General features: G+C 43.6%; 1 protein-coding gene across 2 annotated transcripts in view; it reads left to right on the plus strand.

Moving 5' to 3' along the window:
• MORC2 (MORC family CW-type zinc finger 2) overlaps positions 1 to 18167 on the plus strand; it is a 41351-nt gene that overhangs the window by 17897 nt on the left and 5287 nt on the right. For both annotated transcript variants that reach the window (XM_081283527.1, XM_081283528.1), the window contains exons 6-24: positions 3779 to 3887; positions 7155 to 7314; positions 7428 to 7539; positions 8071 to 8196; positions 8880 to 8959; positions 9667 to 9749; positions 9995 to 10080; positions 11431 to 11571; positions 11669 to 11823; positions 11959 to 12087; positions 12636 to 12741; positions 13056 to 13188; positions 14869 to 14943; positions 15032 to 15412; positions 15990 to 16121; positions 16508 to 16562; positions 17096 to 17237; positions 17369 to 17593; positions 17684 to 17777. In XM_081283527.1, coding sequence (XP_081139653.1) covers positions 3779 to 3887; positions 7155 to 7314; positions 7428 to 7539; positions 8071 to 8196; positions 8880 to 8959; positions 9667 to 9749; positions 9995 to 10080; positions 11431 to 11571; positions 11669 to 11823; positions 11959 to 12087; positions 12636 to 12741; positions 13056 to 13188; positions 14869 to 14943; positions 15032 to 15412; positions 15990 to 16121; positions 16508 to 16562; positions 17096 to 17237; positions 17369 to 17593; positions 17684 to 17777 — 2524 coding nt within the window. The remainder of the gene's footprint in view (positions 1 to 3778; positions 3888 to 7154; positions 7315 to 7427; positions 7540 to 8070; positions 8197 to 8879; positions 8960 to 9666; positions 9750 to 9994; positions 10081 to 11430; positions 11572 to 11668; positions 11824 to 11958; positions 12088 to 12635; positions 12742 to 13055; positions 13189 to 14868; positions 14944 to 15031; positions 15413 to 15989; positions 16122 to 16507; positions 16563 to 17095; positions 17238 to 17368; positions 17594 to 17683; positions 17778 to 18167) is intronic.

An 18167-nucleotide genomic window follows, 5' to 3' on the forward strand; every position in this document is an offset into this window, starting at 1 on the left:
GCTGTCCTGCTGTCCTTCCTCTTGTCCTTCTATACCTCTAACTCTGGAACAATAGGAGAATCAGGAACAGTGGTTTGTGACTTTGCTTCACAGATTGAAAAGTATGCACATCCAAACAAGTTGGGGTGGGAGAGGCTATGGGTTTCTCTTGACACTGTATTTTAACTGTACCTCTCCTTTGGAAATACTTATTTTTATCCTTTGGTTGAGGATGTGGGTGGTTCTCTTGTGGCACCAAGATATGTCGGAAATGGGGTTGCTTAAGGTGTAGCTGTTTACCTGAGCCCCTGGTGCATGTTATGTTTTGTGTCAGGCATGGGAATTGAGAGACAGACAGACACACACACACACACACACACACACACACACACACAGACACACGTACACACACAAGCCCTCACACCTGGAAGATGCTTTTCAGTGCACATGTCTTGTAAGGGTCTATAGCAGGAACCTACCTACTATCTTCAATTCCCTTGGGACTTCTTTCTCTGCCCTTGGTTTCCACTTGTTTAGTGTTTGGAATGTGTTGTTCTGGTTTTGAGTGAAGCCCCAAGAGAAAGGTTTCTATTTCTGAAATGCTCACTTCCAGCTGCACATACCTTTGGATGAAATAAGATTTAATGGAATTGGAGTTTGTGCAAATGGAATTATGAGTCACATTTCAAGTTTTGCTGTGGAAACATTTTATTTGAGAGGATGATGGTTTAATCTGCCAGTAGCCTTGGTTGGGCCTCACATGCAGTGTGCTTTGGGTATGGAGAAGAGAGAAAGTACTTCCAAAGAGATTTTTAGGGGTCTCTTCCTAGACTTTGTGATTTCTCTCTCAGGGCAGAAACCAGATGTGATGATAATAAGCTCTTACCATTTGCAGGGCACTGTGCTAAAAAATGGTTGATCTTATTTATTTCCCACTGTAGCTCTATGATGTGTGGCTGCTGTTATTTTCAGCTGAAAAAACAGGTTTATAGGAGTGAAATAACTTGTCTACATACAGAGCAGGGCTATGAACCAGGTCTTTCTGACTGCAAAACTGGAGCTGCTGTCCATTCCATTCCATTTCAGTCAGACAAAACTTAAGGTTTAAACTTCATTACCTCTGTGAGCTTTGGTTTCCTCTTTGTAAGTTGCAATTATAAGGCATGCCAAATAGGTTAAGGATTATGCATCATTGCTGTGAGAATCCCTAGCCTGGTTTTGGTTTCTTATTTTATTTTTCTTGGGATCATTCTATAATGGATTTCTGGGTAAGACCTAGGGATCTTGTTTGTGGTTTTTTTTTTTTTTTTTGCAGATGAAATTAATCACCTGTGATGATGATGAATCACTAGGAATCTTCCCCAGAGGATTCTTCTTCTTCTTCTTCTTCTTTTTTTTTTTTTTTTTTTTTTTGATTCCAGGGATTAAACCCTGGGCACTCAACCACTGAGCCACACATCCCCAGCTCTGTTTTGTATTTTATTTAGAGACAGGGTTTCACTGAGTTGCTTAGCACTTTGCTCTGTTGATGAGGCTGGCTTTGAACCTGAGATGCTTCTATTTCAGCCTCAAGAGCTGCTGGGATTATAGGCATGTGCTGTGGCACCTCCCCCCGCCCCCTCCCCGTTTGAGATGCGGTCTTGCTATGTTGCCCAAGCTGTTCTCAAACTCATGATTGTTTAGACTCAGTCTCCCAAATAGCTGGGATTATAGGCATGTGCCACCATGCTTGACTTTCCCCAGAGAATTCTGATACAGGTGCTGAAACTACCCCACATAGGTCTTTTACATGGGTGGGAAATCTTGATTTCCTACCTGGATCGTAGGGTCAGATGCCTCCTGTCTGGTCCTGTCAGTTCTCTGGGTTCAGTTTCACCTTTCTGAATGTGTTTTCTAATTTAGAAAATGGGGATTTTCTTTTCTAGGTACTAGGGATTGAACCCAGGGCCATTTTCATGCTAGGCAAGTGCTCTACCAATGAACTTTTTACTCCTAGCCCTTTTAAAAAAAAATTTGCAATTTTTTTTTAAAGACATGTATAATCTTGCTAAGTTGCCCAGGCTAGCTTTAAACCTGTGATCCTCCTTCCTCAGCTTCTTGAGTAGTTGAGTTCTAACTTCGACCTTATTCCTCACATGGAGGTTCAGGAGTAAATGAAATGTGACTCATTATGAAAGTGCTTAGAAGACTGGAAAGGAACTTTTATAGAAGTTGAGAGTGTTGTCGTTAGCATATCCAGTAGACTAGTGAAGGTCGCATTGAAATGGAGCCATCTAGTGTTCAGAGTAGGCAGTTTAGTCATTTTGAAATCAGTTTCAGAAGTTGAAAGTTTCAGGATGAGGTGATTTGTGGCAGAATTAGGCAGAGAAGCAGAAAAGCCACCAGAGAGATGGTGTTTTGGGGTTCTTACCATTCAGGCTCTCTGGTCAAGATAAAAAACAGAGGGAAGAAAGAGGCTCAAAGAGAGTTTTTACCATGTTAGAGTAAGGGCAATTTTTGCCAAAAAGTAAGATAATGTGTCTCCTTTTGCTACCTGTAGTCTTCAGGGAGGAGGACTGAAATTGAGGGGAAGGAGCCCTGCCAGAACCTTGGGTGCTGGAGGAGAAAGAGGACTTGGCAGCCCCTAGGGCATCTCTGGAGAGTGTCCTGGGAGTTTTCCTGAGTGTTTGGGGAAATGGGCATGACATTCATTTATGTGCTTGGCATGCCAGTCTGGTTTGTTTTTGTACACAGAAGACAGTAATGAGGCTTCCTACCTCCGTCATCTCCCGGGGGTGTTTTGAGGACTAATGAGATAATAGCCATAAAATCCCAGAAGCTGTTCAGAAGAAAGGAGCTAAACAGCTTCATTGTTGAATGGGCAGTCTTCCCAGTGGTGCTTCATGCTTCTGCTCTGCTCCATGTTGGCTGGAAAGACCTGTCTCTGCTTGCTCCTCAGAAAATTTAACATGGCCAAACAGGAAGGAAGCACTAGGTTCTACTCAGACTTTTGCTTTGTGGAAATCTTCAAGGCACAGTTCCCAGAAACCACTTGCATCCAAAAGTAAGGACCTGCATGTGTCCTAATGAGCTTGAGGTGGCAAAGCAATTCTGAGATAGAAGATGGCTATAATTATTGGTTATAATCCAGTTGCAAGCCTCCTGGTTATTGAGAATTCTGTTTTGTTAGGACCTAGGTTTGGCTGAGCCGTGGGTTCATACTGGATTTTGGAGGACTTGTAGGCATAGACACTGGGCTATTCCAGGATGTTGCTGCTGTTTGAGGATTTCACGGGAGGGGAACTTGGATCATGAAGAAAGGACAGGATGAAAACTGGGTGTGGCCCATATAGAAGTCAAAATGGTGAAGTATCAGTTACTGAGATCTGCTGGTGGTACAGTCAGAGACACAGCACCTTTTGTGTGACTGGAATGAACCTGGAACTTGAGGGCACAGGGTTACTTGTTAGCTTTATTGTAACAGGCTGGGAGTGAGACTTACTGGGGGCTTATGGGTCTACAACTAACGAACCTTAGAAGGATGGCAAGAGAGCCCTGTATGGAGGGTAAGTGTGGATGAGAAGGTTGTAGGTAAAGATGGAGGAATTACAGGCTTATCAGAAAAGCAAAGCAAAAAGTGTTGAACAATTGGGAGAGGAAACAAAGCTGTGGAGCTCAGCTCAGGTGCTGGGACCTAAGGAGGCCTTCAGAAGAGCCCTTTAGAGGCAGTTTCAATCATATCCAGAGGGTGAGGTTAGTCCTTTTGCAGATAAGCTTTGAATCTCTTGGACAACAACTGGTTTTCTTGTTTCCCTTTCAGGGGCTCAATGCGAATTGGGAAGGATTTTATCCTCTTCACCAAGAAGGAAGACACCATGACTTGTCTCTTCCTGTCTCGTACTTTTCATGAAGAAGAAGGCATTGATGAAGTAGGTTCCATCTTTGTGGTCTGGGTCACTACACCACATTTCCTGAGTCTGCCCAGGCTGTGTCCATAGGCCTTTATAGTGCTGGGCTCTCTGGGGTTGTTGGATTGATGCACTTGCCTCTGTCACAGGCTTATCTGGTTGGATGAATTGGTTGAAGAGGTAAGAGAAATGATAATATGAGAGGAAGTGAAATTTCAAAGCACTTAGAAAACAGCTGTCTTGTTTCTGAGAATGAAACTGTTAAGTGGCAGAAATCAAGAGTTGGATTTGCAGCTCCTCCAGATCTTCAGCTTGAATCCATCTGTGGAGGGTGTCACCATGGAGAGCTGTGTTATAAGGGAGAGTATTTTGGGCTTCCCTGACTCTGGGTGGAGATTGTAGCTAATGGTAATAATGGGAATAACAATGTCTTTCCCATTTGATGATAGTGATTTTGTGGAATGGGCTTTGAGAATATTTTCCTTTTGAGGAACTATGTTTCTGTTACTACCTTTGTCAGAAACTAAAGTCACACAATCTTCAAGGTCTGGGCAGATAGTGAAACAAATGAGTGTATGGAAAACATTGGCATGAGCTTGTTATTAAATGCTATTTAGTTTCACTTTTGGAGTGGCTGCTACACACTCCAGTGATTATTGCTATGTTGGAAAATTGGGTTAATCAATCCAGAATATTTTTACTTTAAAACATTTTTGTAGTATAATTAATTGATTCTTTTTGTGACCTGGTAACTCATGTATCTGCTCATATGTATTCTTATTGAGGGGCTTAGGAAAGTTCTCTGGTCTATCTAGTCTCAAACTGGATTCTTACCTCCTTTCATGTGCAATGGAGGCAAGAGCTTGAGAAAAGGGCCTGAGAGGTTCTGTAGAAAGAAGTCTATGGGTGTCACTAAGCAGAAAGTTGAATTCATAGTTTCAGTTTAATTCCTCTCTGTTGCTAAGGTGTGATTGAATTTGTTCTGGTCCTGTTTAGTCACAGCAAACTAGTTCATGCTGTGAATAGCAGACTGTCTTTTCTTGTCTTTACTTAGCAAGCCAGTGGATTTGTTTTCTTTTTTGGTGCAGTACATTAGTTCATTTGGCATGCTTGGATTGAGGGATGCACTACAATTGAAAAGAGCAGGCTTCCTGGAGAAGGTAGGATGGAAGAACCTTGCTTGGATTGGGATGTTCGGGAATGTTTCCTGGTCCAAGTATTAGAGTGAACTACCTGATAGGCCCTGGTTGTGGTAGGCTGTTGGGACTCATACCAGGGACGTCAGAGACATAGATGGAGTCATTATCTGTTTAGGATGTTGGATCTACAGATGTGGAGATTGATCATGGAAGGGTGAAAAAGGATGAGAGGGGTGGTGGGTGACTTATGGTTTTGGTGTGGCAGGGCCTAAAAGGAGTCCATGGGGACAGTGGGCTACCTGGAGCAGAGTGGGAAATAGAAGTGGGACATGTGAAGGGGTTAGTGTAAATTTGTTCCAGACATGCAAAGTCAAGTCTAGATCTGGAGTTGTGGGAGGTCTGGGCTCTGGGCTCTGAAGGAGAGAGTGGAGTGAGAAGAGGACCTGGGATTTAGGCAGGCTAACATTGAAAGTTCAGAGGAAGGAGAAAGTGGCAAAGGACAAAGAAGGGTAACTAGAAAGGTAGGAAGTAAACTGGGAGAGAGGTGACATTGTAACTGAAAGAGAATTGTCTTAATAGGAGGAATGGGTGCCATTGGAAGTAAGTGCCCATGGTTTAAAGTGATGCCAATGTCACCTAGGACTGTTGTAAAGATTGGGAGATAAAAAGTGCAGGTACAAGTTCATAGTACACAAATGGAAATCAGTTGCCTTGGTAGAAAAGCTAGGTTGAAAACTTTTCCTTACTTGGTGCTGGAAGGTCACTATTTTGGATTGTACTCTAGTGTGAACTCAGCCAAGATTTCAAAATAAGATCATGTTTGGCTGAGGAGGAATGTGTCCAAACCAGCCCTATGGTTGAATGCTTTCAGTGCAAAGCTTCTTAGAAATCAGTAGTGCCTCTTAACAGTTTATCTTCCTGGCACTTCAGATACAGAGTCTCTTTGTCCTGAGGGTGGGCCAACTGGTTTGAATCCCTGAGGTGCCTCAACTGCTTTGCTGTGTTGAGAGAATTCCTTCAGTCAGCCCTCTGCTGAGCTCTACAAGGGACTGCTGGCTCAGAGGAAGGGGGAGAAGGGCACAGTGAATCCACTAGGGAATATTTGAGGTAAGGTTTTTGAAGACAGAATAGGATTTTTAAAAATATTACTTAGGTATAATTCTAAGTTCCATATATGTGGGAGAAGGCATTAATACACATACACACACACACACACACACACACACACACACAGAGTTGAAAGAATAATTTTAAAGCAAACAACCGTGCAGTTGCCACTATGGACCAATGTTAGAAACCCTCTGTGAGCCTTCACCAATCGTATTCCTTGTTGCATCCCTGGAGGAGCAACCTTCAGGTAACTTTTGGGATGATCGTTTCTTTCTTTTTCTCTACAGTTTGTTATCTGTGTGTGTATATCTAAATAGTAGTTTACATCTGCCCATTTATGAGTTTTATGTAAATGGACTTGCACTGCAGGGTTTTTTTATATTTGTTTATAACATTGTATTTATGAGATTCATCCATGTTGATAATACTAGCTGTTTTGTTCATTTTTATCAGTGCAGAGTATTCCATTGTGTAAATATATCAGTTTAATTTAGCCTGTATATAGTGGATGTTTGTGTTATTCCTGTATATGTTTACTGACACTTTTTTTTTTTTTTTTTTTTGAGACAGAGTCTTGCTAAGTTGCTGGGGCTGGCCTCAAATTTGCAATCCTTAGCCTCCTAAGTAGCTGAATTATAGGCATGTGCTATAGGCCTAGTTACTGATACGTTTGCACCAATTTTTTTTTCTAGGTATTTACCCTGGAGTGGGATTGCTGATTTATAGGTTCTATTATGTGTCTTTAGATTTACTAGATAATTACAAATATTTTTACCAAATTAATATAATGGCTAGGGTCATGCCAAAGAGGGAACTGCCCATTTAGAGAACTGTGGGGCAGAAACCAGCACATCTTGAGAGGAAATATCACAGAGGTTGAGTCTTTGGAAGTGGCAGAAGCCACAGAGCCTCCAGACTTCTGAGCTTAGGCCTAAGTTCTGGGCAGTGTGGAACCACTGAGGAAGAGAGAAAATAGCTGTATATTTTGGGGGAAGCCTGTTTTGGGGTTTCACAGCGTCTATCTGTGCTTACTCCAAAGGTGATTGTTCCATTGCCTACCTGGAATACTCGGACCCGGGAACCTGTCACAGACAATGTGGAGAAGTTTGCCATCGAGACAGAACTCATCTACAAGTACTCTCCTTTCCGCACAGAGGAGGAAGTGATGACCCAGTTCATGAAGATTCCTGGGGACAGTGGTAAGCAGGCTTTGAGCCTCATGCCCTAGAATCTGGGAGATCCAAGGCCACAGGTAGTGTGGGCATGGGCCAGGAGTGCCTGGCAGAACAAAAGGAAGATTTCTGTTCTTCAGGAACACTGGTGATCATCTTTAATCTCAAACTAATGGATAACGGAGAGCCTGAACTAGACATAATCTCAAATCCAAGAGATATCCAGATGGCAGAAACCTCCCCAGAGGGCACGTGAGTGTGGCTGGGAAGGGAGGCATGTCCTAGAACTGGTCTTTATTCTCTTAGGAGGTGGCTTCAGCATAAGAGAGCTTATTCCCTGCACTTCTCTCAGTGGCAGTATTAGAGTTTATGGAACTGAGAGCACATGCCTGCTTGGCACACGACAACAGGACAATAGCTCCTTAGCAAAGCTTAAAGGAAGGATTAATGATTCCGTTTCACCTCCTTGATTTGACAGAAGAAGAAACTGAGACCTGGGAGGGGAGAGGAATTATCCAGGGGTCCACAGTAGGGCAGTGGGTAGGGCTAGGTGAAGTCTATGAGGAACACCTGTGCTTGGGGACACAAGAGCTGTGGGGGACACCTGTGCTTGGGGACACAAGAGGGGGCAGGTTGTGGTACCCATGCAAGGGAGCATCCCATCAGGGTGGCAAGAAAAGCTAAAATATGAGGTGGAAAGGTAAAGGGCCTACAGTGGGGACCTTGGTTAGGATTCAGGGATAGGGGTAGGTGATAGCACTACTCTGTTCTTGCTGCCTCCAGGAAGCCAGAGCGACGCTCCTTCCGAGCCTATGCTGCTGTGCTCTATATTGATCCCCGCATGAGGATCTTCATCCATGGGCACAAGGTGCAGACCAAGAGGCTCTCTTGCTGCCTATACAAGCCCAGGTAGGGGCCTGTCCACTCTGACTGGGGCTGGAGCCTGGCTGAGTTTTTCTGGGGAATTGTTGGGAGTAGTTCAGTATGAGAGGCTATGACAGTGCTGGTTGTGTTGGGGCCTTTAATCTGAGTCACTGCTCAGTCCTGAGGGAGGGACAAGTGGCTGATAGGTTGGGGAGTTCAGCCATCTAAGCTTGTCAAGCAATATAATGCTTTCTGATATGTGGAGGGTGGCACAGCTATTGTAGTCTCTCAGCTTCAGCGTCAAGGGACCTTTAGAACACCCCACAGGAAAGCAAAGGCTTAGTCTTTTTACTGAGGTTTGTCTCTGCTATGAGATTAATGATACCCTGGTGAGCATCAAAAACAAAGCAGAGGGCTAGGGTTGTAGCTCAGTCATAGAGCACCTTGCCTTGTATGTATGAAGGAAGTGGGTTTGATCTTCAGAAACACATAAAAATAAATAAATAAAGGTATTGTGTTCTTCTACAACTAAAAATATTTTAAAAGGAACAAAAACAAACAAAAACCAAAGCATAGGCCAAGGGGCAAGTGGAGTAAGGAATTGAATTTGTTCGGTAAAATTAGTTTGGATTTGTTTCATCAAAAGGGGCCAGGGTACTTTCTGAGCTGCTTGGGTTGGCTGCATGCCGTACTGGCTTGGTACTCAAGTTGCTTTTTTCATTGTTCAGGATGTACAAGTACACATCAAGCCGTTTCAAGACCCGTGCTGAGCAGGAGGTGAAGAAAGCAGAGCATGTAGCACGAATTGGTAATGCCATTTCCTATGTAGGAGGGAGTCCCTTGGGAGAACACTGCTGAGAGCCAAAGCAGGGGTCTAGAAGAAGGCTGTCTCTACCACCCAGGATTAAGGCTGTTCTCCTGAGCCTTGGTCCAGTTCCTATCCAACTCTTTCCCCATATCCAGCTCCCTCAGTACTTTTTTCTCTAAATTCTACTCTCTTCTGCCATTTTTAGAGCCTTATCTAAAATACTTTCAACTCTTTGGCTTGCCCAGGGTGAAGAATCCCACACTGTTCTTTGATCTTTCAAATACTTGTGAAATTTGTTTACCTGACTCCAGGGCAGAAATCTCAAGGTCTCTCACCAGGGATACCAGGACTTCTTAGAGATTTTTGGCTGCTTGATGGCTAATGATAGGCTGAAAATTTCTTTGGCCTCCAGCTGATTCTGAGAGCTTAATTGGAATTGCCTTGGGTGTTTGTTTTGTTTTACCTGTTCTGATTCGTTTGGAAGTTTGAAAAGCATGTCTTATGTGTAATAGTGCCTGCTTCACATTTTCCTTTCTGAAGTAATCCTGTAGTCTAGGCTGGAAGGGCTGTTCCAATGTTCCTCACCAGCTGGCCTTTTCCTTGCTGGTATATACACTTTTTGTATAGCAGGGACTGCTCTGTGGATCCAGGAGGGAAGAGAGTTTTGAACCTTTGAATTCTTTATTGTTGTTTCTTCTGGGTTTCAGCTGAAGAGAAAGCCCGGGAGGCAGAGAGCAAAGCTCGGACATTAGAAGTACGCCTGGGTGGAGATCTCACTCGGGACTCCAGGGTAAGGCCTCATACCATTCAGCTCCTCTCCAGCATATCTGGCACTTACAATCCCTTACCATGTGAGCCTGGTCGAGCAAAATACAGCTTTTAAGTTTGTCCCCAGTAGGGATCATTTTCTGTAGGAAAAAGATGAATCTCTGGGTGTGGTTTTAGAGTCATAGAATTTTATATGTAATGTCATAATATACCTCCTGGGGCCCAGAGTACCTCCTCTGCTTACCTGATCCTGATGTATGTGTCCAGGTCATGTTGCGACAGGTCCAGAATACAGCCATTACTCTGCGCAGAGAAGCTGATGTCAAGAAGAGGATCAAGGAGGCCAAGCAGCGGTGAGGGAGCTGTCCTTCAAACTTATATAATGATGTAGCTTTTGAAGGTTGCCTTTCTGTCACCAAGACTACTTTGAGAAAGACAATATTGTGATTCCAAATGCTTTACAAATGTCCCTGCAGGGGAAAGGTTTTATATTGAACTTCCAGCTCTTCCCTAAGCCTACAAAAGGCAAGGCAAAGCTGGCACCTTGAACACTTAACTGTCTTCACCAGCAGTTATCTCTCCTTCTTTACTTCCTTCCTTTTTTCTTTTTTTTTCTCATTACTGAGGATTTAACCCGGGGCATTTTGCCACTGAGCTATGTCCCAAGCCCTTTTAAAGTTTTTATTTTGAAATTGGCCTTGAACTTGGAATCTTCCTGCCTCAGTCTCCCAAATGGCTAGCGATATAGGCATGCACCACTGTGTCCTGCTCTTTCTTTCAAAGGATGTAAAGAGCTGAGGGTATAGCTCAGTGATAGAATATTTGTGAAGTCCTGGTTCAATCCCCAGTACCACCAAAAAGTGGAAAAAATAGATATACAAAATGTTCATTGTATAGAACTTGAAAAATACAAAACATTTAAGAAATGCAATTCTAAGTCAGGCATACTGGTTCATGCCTGTAATCCCAGTGACTCAGGAGGCTGGGGCAGGAGGATCACGTTTTCAAGGTCAGTCTCAGCAATTTATGCTTTTATCATCTGATGATAACCTACTCTTTTAGTTTTTTGTGTTGCACATATATACATTCATAATTTGTTCTCTTGCTATTTACAAATGTGGAGTAATGCTATATATTGAGTTTTGTAGATTTTTTAATTTAGAATATTCGTTTGTCCTGGTTCACTAAATTATCCCCTTGTCCTTTGTCCCAGATTCATGTCTAGAGCCTCTCTGGGGTGTAAATTCCTATGCCTGCAGGTTACTTCAGTCTTCGTCCTTTCATTGCTCATCTGCTTTTCAGGCATCCAATATTTTGTTGACATTAATCAACATAATGGTGTCTTCTTTCATGTGTTTTGTGAATTTTTGCCTAAATTAAAAAATTAATTTACTATCACATTAGTGGAGTTTGGGGGTAGGTATGAAGACAACCTGTGTTTATTTCTACCATGTGTCTATCTTTGTGGAGATTTGCAACAGCTTCTCAATAACTCATTCATACAAAAACTTGTCCCTGTTTTTTTATTCAGAAAGTCAGAATCATATGCTTTTAATTAGGGAAGCTTTGAGTTTTTGCACAGTGTGCTGTCGAGTCTACTAGATCACATAGGTTTAAGCTTAACACATCTTCATTTCCGTGGTATTTGTATGCTAATGAATAGATTTGCCTGTGATTAATTAATTTTTGGTCATTGTTCTTAGAGCACTCAAAGAACCTAAGGAACTGAATTTTGTTTTTGGGGTCAACATTGAACACCGGGACCTAGATGGCATGTTCATCTATAACTGTAGTCGCCTGATAAAGATGTATGAGAAAGTGGGCCCACAATTGGAAGGGGGCATGTAAGTACTAACCAAGTGGAGCTTTCTAGCCCAAGGAGGATGGCAGGAGGGTTTTGGCAACTGAGATGACAGGACTGTGTCCTCATTCTCTTTGCAGGGCATGTGGAGGGGTTGTTGGAGTTGTCGATGTGCCCTACTTGGTCCTAGAACCTACACACAACAAACAGGACTTTGCTGATGCCAAGGAGTACCGGCACCTGCTGCGAGCTATGGGGGAGCACCTGGCACAGTATTGGAAGGACATTGCCATTGGTAATGGGACTGGACTGCTAGGCCTTTGGTCTTTCTCTTTTTCTTCAGCCTTAAGAGGCTCTTGTGGCTGGAAAGGGTGAGTTTAGGAAGAGGGCAAGGCTGACTACTAATGTGATTGTGGGTGTTGCCTTCTAGCCCAGCGTGGAATCATCAAGTTCTGGGATGAGTTTGGCTATCTCTCTGCCAACTGGAACCAGCCCCCATCCAGTGAGTTGCGATACAAACGCCGTAGAGCTATGGAAATCCCTACCACCATTCAGTGTGGTGAGTTGGAGTAGTTGGAACCTTCCTCCTGAATCCTTTCCATTGTAGTCTTTGACCACTCCTGCTTCCTTTTTATCTGCATGCTGACCTCCTGACTTGACTACATGTTATTGGACCTAATTAAACTAGGGATATGTCTGTTTGATGATAAGTTTTGCAAGCTCAGTCTTAAGGCTGTGCCAGTTCCTCCTGACCCTGCTGAATGAGGCAGAAGGTCACCTAACCTTTCAGGTTTGTCTTGTCATAGTTGGGTCCAGGCTCAGTGGGTTTGGTACCATATTTCTAATGTGAGTGCATGACTGAACCAGGATCCAGTTGGAGGAGGAGGGCTTTGGGGTATCTATAGTCCATAAAGTTTTCATTTTTGCTAGAATTATTGTCTCTGAGAAAAATTATGTTCTGTAAGGACAGGCAGAATTGGCCCTAAAGAAAATATCTTTGTGTGGATAGTCTGGGGCATCCTTGCCTTGGGCCTGGCTGTGAGGAGCCTGGATTCCAGATATTATTAATGGGGTCTGGCTAACATGTGGGTGTTTTCCATGTCACAGATTTGTGTCTGAAGTGGAGGACCCTCCCCTTCCAGTTGAGTTCAGTGGAAAAAGATTACCCTGACACCTGGGTTTGTTCCATGAACCCTGATCCTGAGCAGGACCGGTGAGCACTTTTTCTAACACGGAGATTGTGAATAATCTACCACCCTTTTTTCCTCACTATTTCTCCACTCTTTGGGTAAATAATTTACTACATTTCTTGAGACCAGTGCTCACATCCTTATCTCTGGCTTTGTACTTAGTAAATGCCCAAAAAGGAAGAATAGACACATGTCCTGTAGTGCATGCCAGTTTCATTCCTTGAGAGTTCTGAGGAGGTTTCTTCTTTGAGAGAAAGCAGGGTTGGCTGAGGAAAAAAGTCCCTGCCCTGCTGGAGCTTTGTCTTGCCATGGCCTCCCTAGCTTTTTCTCTTTACAGGTGCGAGGCTTCTGAACAGAAGCAAAAGGTTCCCCTGGGGACATTCAAAAAGGACCTGAAAACCCAGGAAGAGAAGCAGAAACAGCTAACAGAAAAAATCCGCCAGCAGCAGGAGAAGTTAGAGGCCCTTCAGGTGTGTGGGCAGTGGGCAGAACCAGCCTGTATAGGGTCTGCCTAGGACCCACTGTCATTTTGCCCTCCACTCACCCATGTATGCTGGTCAAGGCTTTCCAACCCTAGATTGCAGGCTCTGGTTTTCAAGTATGCCTTGCTTATTCTTTCAAAAAAACTATTTTGTTTATATACTCCAAAGTAGTCTAGTTTATTTAGGATTGTTGAAAAACTCAAGAAAACATCCTGTTGTAGAATTAACCACATTAAATATCCTTCCAGTTTTTTCACAAATACCTAAATGTAATATATATATACACAATTATATTTTTCATAAAAGTATGGAGATTATGGGTTGGGGTTGTGGCTCAGTGGTAGAGCACTCACCTAACACATGTGAGGCACTGGTTTCGATCCTCAGCACCACATAAGTGAAAAAATAAAGTCATTGTGTCCATCTACAACTAAAAAAAAATATTTTTTAAAAAGGTGTGAAGATTATTCCACCTATGTATTTAATAACACACACACACACGTATTTCTTTTTCTTGGTAATTTTCTAGAAATGAAATAGAAAAAGAGTTTGAAAAATTGTATGGCTTTAGCCAGGCACAATGGTGCATGCATGCCTGTAATCCCAATGACTGGGGAGGCCAAGGCAGGAGGATTGCAAGACCAGTCTCAACAACTTAGTGAGAATTTGTCTTAGGATCAAAAGGATGTAGCTCAATGGTAAAGTGCTACTGGGTTTAATCCCCAGTACCCCCCCCCCCAAAAAAAAAAAGGAAAAAAAAATCGGTGGCTTTTTAAATAAGTCATATGAAATTACCCTTCAAAAGATGTTTTAATTTATATTTTTTCAGCCTCCCACCCCCAGCAATCCTAGAAATTGAACCTAGTACCTCTTGCATGCTAGGCAAGTGCTCAACCAGTAAACTGTATCCCCTAGTCTTTTTAATTTATTTTTTGTGAGATAAAAGTCTCACTGAATTGCTGAGGCTGGCCTTGAACTTATGATCCTCCTGTCTCATCCTCTCAAGTAGCTGAGATTACAGGCATGTGCCGCTGCACCTGGCTTAATTTCTATTCTTTACCAATATAAGAGTATGATTTTCAAATGTTTTTACAAATACATAGGCAGAGATATGTATCTTAAAATTTTTATTTCTTATGTATAACATTGGACTTTTTTCCTGTGTCCACTTATGTTTCTTTTAGAATCTCTAGGTCTTCATTCCTCTTTTTTTCCTTGGTTTGTCCCTTTTTTCTAGATACATTTCATGATTTTATATTTTATTATAAAAGCTTTTTTTTCCTTTCTGGCTGCTTTGTCTGTAGACATACTCTCACTAACATGAAGTGTCTTAATATGTGCCTCTCTACTGAGTCCCACCTGTCTTTTCTGGCCTTGTCCGAGTTTCACACGTCTATTAGATTTATTGATTCCTTTGATAGAAATTCACTCTATAGATACTTTCCCAAGTCTGTCACTTGCTGGATTAATCACAGTGTCAATTTGCTCGTATTTTAGTGTTTATGTATTTTTCATCTCCTTGATGAGAATGGAGGCTTGTAGAACTAGGACTGTGACCCAGGTTTTCTTTTTTTTTGCCCACTGTCCCAGACGCATAGTGATGATTCCCAAAAAATTGATTTGTATCGAGATATGCAGAAAACTTTTATCATCATATTTGCCTTCCAGAAAACCACACCCATCCGCTCCCAAGCTGACCTGAAGAAATTGCCCTTGGAAGTGACCACCAGACCTTCCACTGAGGTAAAAGTCTGAGAGCATGAGAAGGGACTCTTTTCTTAGGTATCCCAGGACAGGATCAATGTTCTCATTCTCTGTGGGCTTTTTATAGGAACCTGCGCGGAGACCTCAGCGTCCTCGGTCACCCCCTTTACCTGCTGTGATCAAGAATGCCCCGAGCAGACCTCCTTCCCTGCAAACTTCCAGACCAGCCAGCCAAACTCGAAAAGCCCCTGTCATCAACAGCCTTCCAAAGCCACCTGCTCTGGCAACCCGGGTAGAGGCCAGTACCTCTAGACTTCTCCAGCCACCAGAGGCACCTCGAAAACCTGCAAACAGTCTGGTCAAGACTGTGCCCCGCTCTGCTCCTCTGATGCAGCCACTGTCACCATCTCTGTTACCTAACTCCAAGAGCCTTCGGGAGGTCCCTGCCCCCAAAGCCATCAAGACTCCAGTGGTCAAGAAGCCAGAGCCACCTATTAAACTCTCCCCGGTGAGATGCTTCACCTTTTCCCAACCCCTAACCTATTACTAGTGCTGTAGGAATGGAATTACTCTGTGTTAAAGCGGTAGTAAGGGAACTGAAGGAAGAACATTAATTAAATCGAGAGCTTTTCTGTTGATTCCAACGACGGGGAGTCTACATAGCTGAAGAGATTTGGTCAGGGTCATAGTATAAATTGGTACCTTGTCCACAGGTTCTTCCCTGCTCCCCTGAGCTTTGGTCTCCATGAATTTTAATCATCTCCATGGGCTTCTCACATGTAGGAATGGTTTGGCAACCAGATCACAGCCTTGGCAGCTGTGGCAATGGTTACTGTGTATCAGAGAGGTCATAGCTAGCTGGCTAGGTGCCTAAGCAGTGAATGAACTAAGAGGCTTCTTCCATGACAACTTTGAGCAAAGGTCCTCATGGCACAAGGGCCAGAAGGTGTTTATATTTTGAACCAAGCAATGTCATTGCAGTTGAAGTACAAGCCCTTCTCTGAATGGCTCCTTTGTCCACATGAAATTTCCTGTGCCTTGAGGGATGAACAGGGCCCCTCACTTTAGCATTCTCTTGCTTTTAGGCTACCCCTGGTCGGAAGCGGAGTCTTGGGGTCTCTGATGAGGAAGAAGCTGAGGAAGAGCCTGAGAAGAGGAAGGAGCGGTGCAAGAGGGGCAAATTTGCTGTGAAGGAGGAAAGGAAGGAATCAAATGAGGTAGGTGGTTGAGGTGAGGTTCTCAGAGCCTTCCTCCCCAGGGCCTGCAGCCCACATTGTCTGCCAGCTCTGTGTTTGTAATCTCAGCTTTTCACAAGCCTAGTTGCTCTTTGAAGGACTCAGATGAATAGAAGTTTGATGCCATTGCAGGATCTTTATTCCCGGGCCTTTAGTTACACTGGTACACATCAGTGGGTTAGAATCACTTCACTTCTCTGTGTCTGTGACATTCTGTTCCTTGCCTTCTATCTTATTTATAAAGGTGAATTTAGAGAGTGATTTAAACTGTACCATGAAGGTGACAGTGAGACCCTGGGTAGCCAGTAATACAAGTCATCTTTTCAGGAGGCACTAGGGATGCCTCTAACAGTGTCTTTTTCTTACAGTTGTCAGACAGTGCTGGGGAAGAGGACCCAGCTGACCTCAAGAAAGCTCAGAAAGGTGAGTTTGGGGAGGTCCCTAGAAACCTGTGGTAGGAGTGTAGATCTTTTGCCAGCATCAGTTTATTTTTGAAAGTTTGGGTTATCATTCCTGGGCTTGGGCTCTGTACACAGGATCCTAGTCTAATCTCAAAGATAATTCTGAAGATAGAACCCTCTCCTCCTTTTTGTGCATGTGTGTGTGTGTGTGTGTGTGTGTGTGTGTGTGTGTGGTGGTGGTGGTGGTGGTGGTAATTATTGAATGTAGTGTCTTGCACATGCTAGGTGAGTGCTTTACCACTGAGCCACATCTCTCAACCCTGTTTTGTAGTTACTTTTAACACTAATTCCTTGGTGTTTGTTGCTGGCTGTCACTCATCCTCCTGCTTTTTGGCATTCTTTTTCTAAAGAGGGAGAAGTAAACTAAGATGCAGTGGGGGTGACAGCATTTAGGGGCTTCTGTCCTCCAAGCCTTGAGGACTACCTTTCTTAAGGTGGCTGAATGGAAGACTTTAATCTAGTTCTCTTGATTCTCACTTCTTTCCAAATTCTCAGATAAAGGGCTGCACGTGGAAGTACGTGTGAACAGAGAGTGGTACACAGGCCGTGTCACAGCTGTGGAGGTGGGCAAGAATGTGGTACGGTGGAAGGTGAAATTTGACTATGTGCCCACAGATACAACTCCAAGAGATCGCTGGTAAGGACCCCTTCCGGGAAGACAGAATGATAGAAGTTAGGGCATGGGGAGGAGAGGCCTCTGGCCTCCCTTCTAGTAGCTTATTCTAAGAGTCTGGGACAGATATAATGTAAGCTCTGTGTCCCCCATAGGGTGGAGAAAGGCAGTGAAGATGTGAGGCTGATGAAGCCACCCTCTCCAGAGTATCAGAGCCCTGACACACAGCAAGAGGGTGGGGAGGAAGAGGAGGCCGTAGTGGCCCAGCAGGCTGTAGCCATGGCAGAGCCCTCCACCTCTGACTGCATCCGCATTGAGCCTGATACCACTGCCCCAAACACCAACCATGAGACAATTGACTTGCTGGTCCAGATTCTCCGGTATGTTTCTTTTTTTTTTTTTTTCCTCAAGACTAGCAATAGCTCTCTTTCCATGCCATTCTGAGTTCCTGTCCCTACTTTGTTTCTTAGGAATTGCTTACGGTATTTCCTGCCTCCGAGTTTCCCCATCTCTAAGAAGGAACTGAGTGCTATGAATTCAGATGAGCTAATATCTTTTCCCCTGGTGAGTCTGGCCTGATCTTTGATTTTGTACCCCCGTACTTGCCCCAGTCTTGTTGTGAACAGTCTTGTGATTGCTCTTAGTTACATGCCCCACCTCAGCCAGCTTCCCTTTCTTCTTCTGAGCAGGGAAGACTTTATGTTGTGAGAAAAGTGGTTTATTGGTGTGCAGAGCAACTCTACCCCAACATATGTGGAGGTTAGTCCCCCTTCTGAGTGCTAGTAGGCCTGGTTTTTATGACAGGTATATCCCTTTGCCTTTACTCTAGCAGAGGAGTAAACCTGTTCTAAGCAACGCAATGAGTTTAGAATCAGAGTGGCTAAAATGTGAAACTGGGAGGGAGGTAAAGAGAAGCTTGTGGAATGTGGAGATCAGTATTAGGGCTTATGTAGC

The sequence above is a fragment of the Spermophilus citellus genome (genome assembly GCF_964194105.1).
Source record: "Spermophilus citellus genome assembly, chromosome: 3".
In the NCBI taxonomy this organism is placed as follows: domain Eukaryota; kingdom Metazoa; phylum Chordata; class Mammalia; order Rodentia; family Sciuridae; genus Spermophilus; species Spermophilus citellus.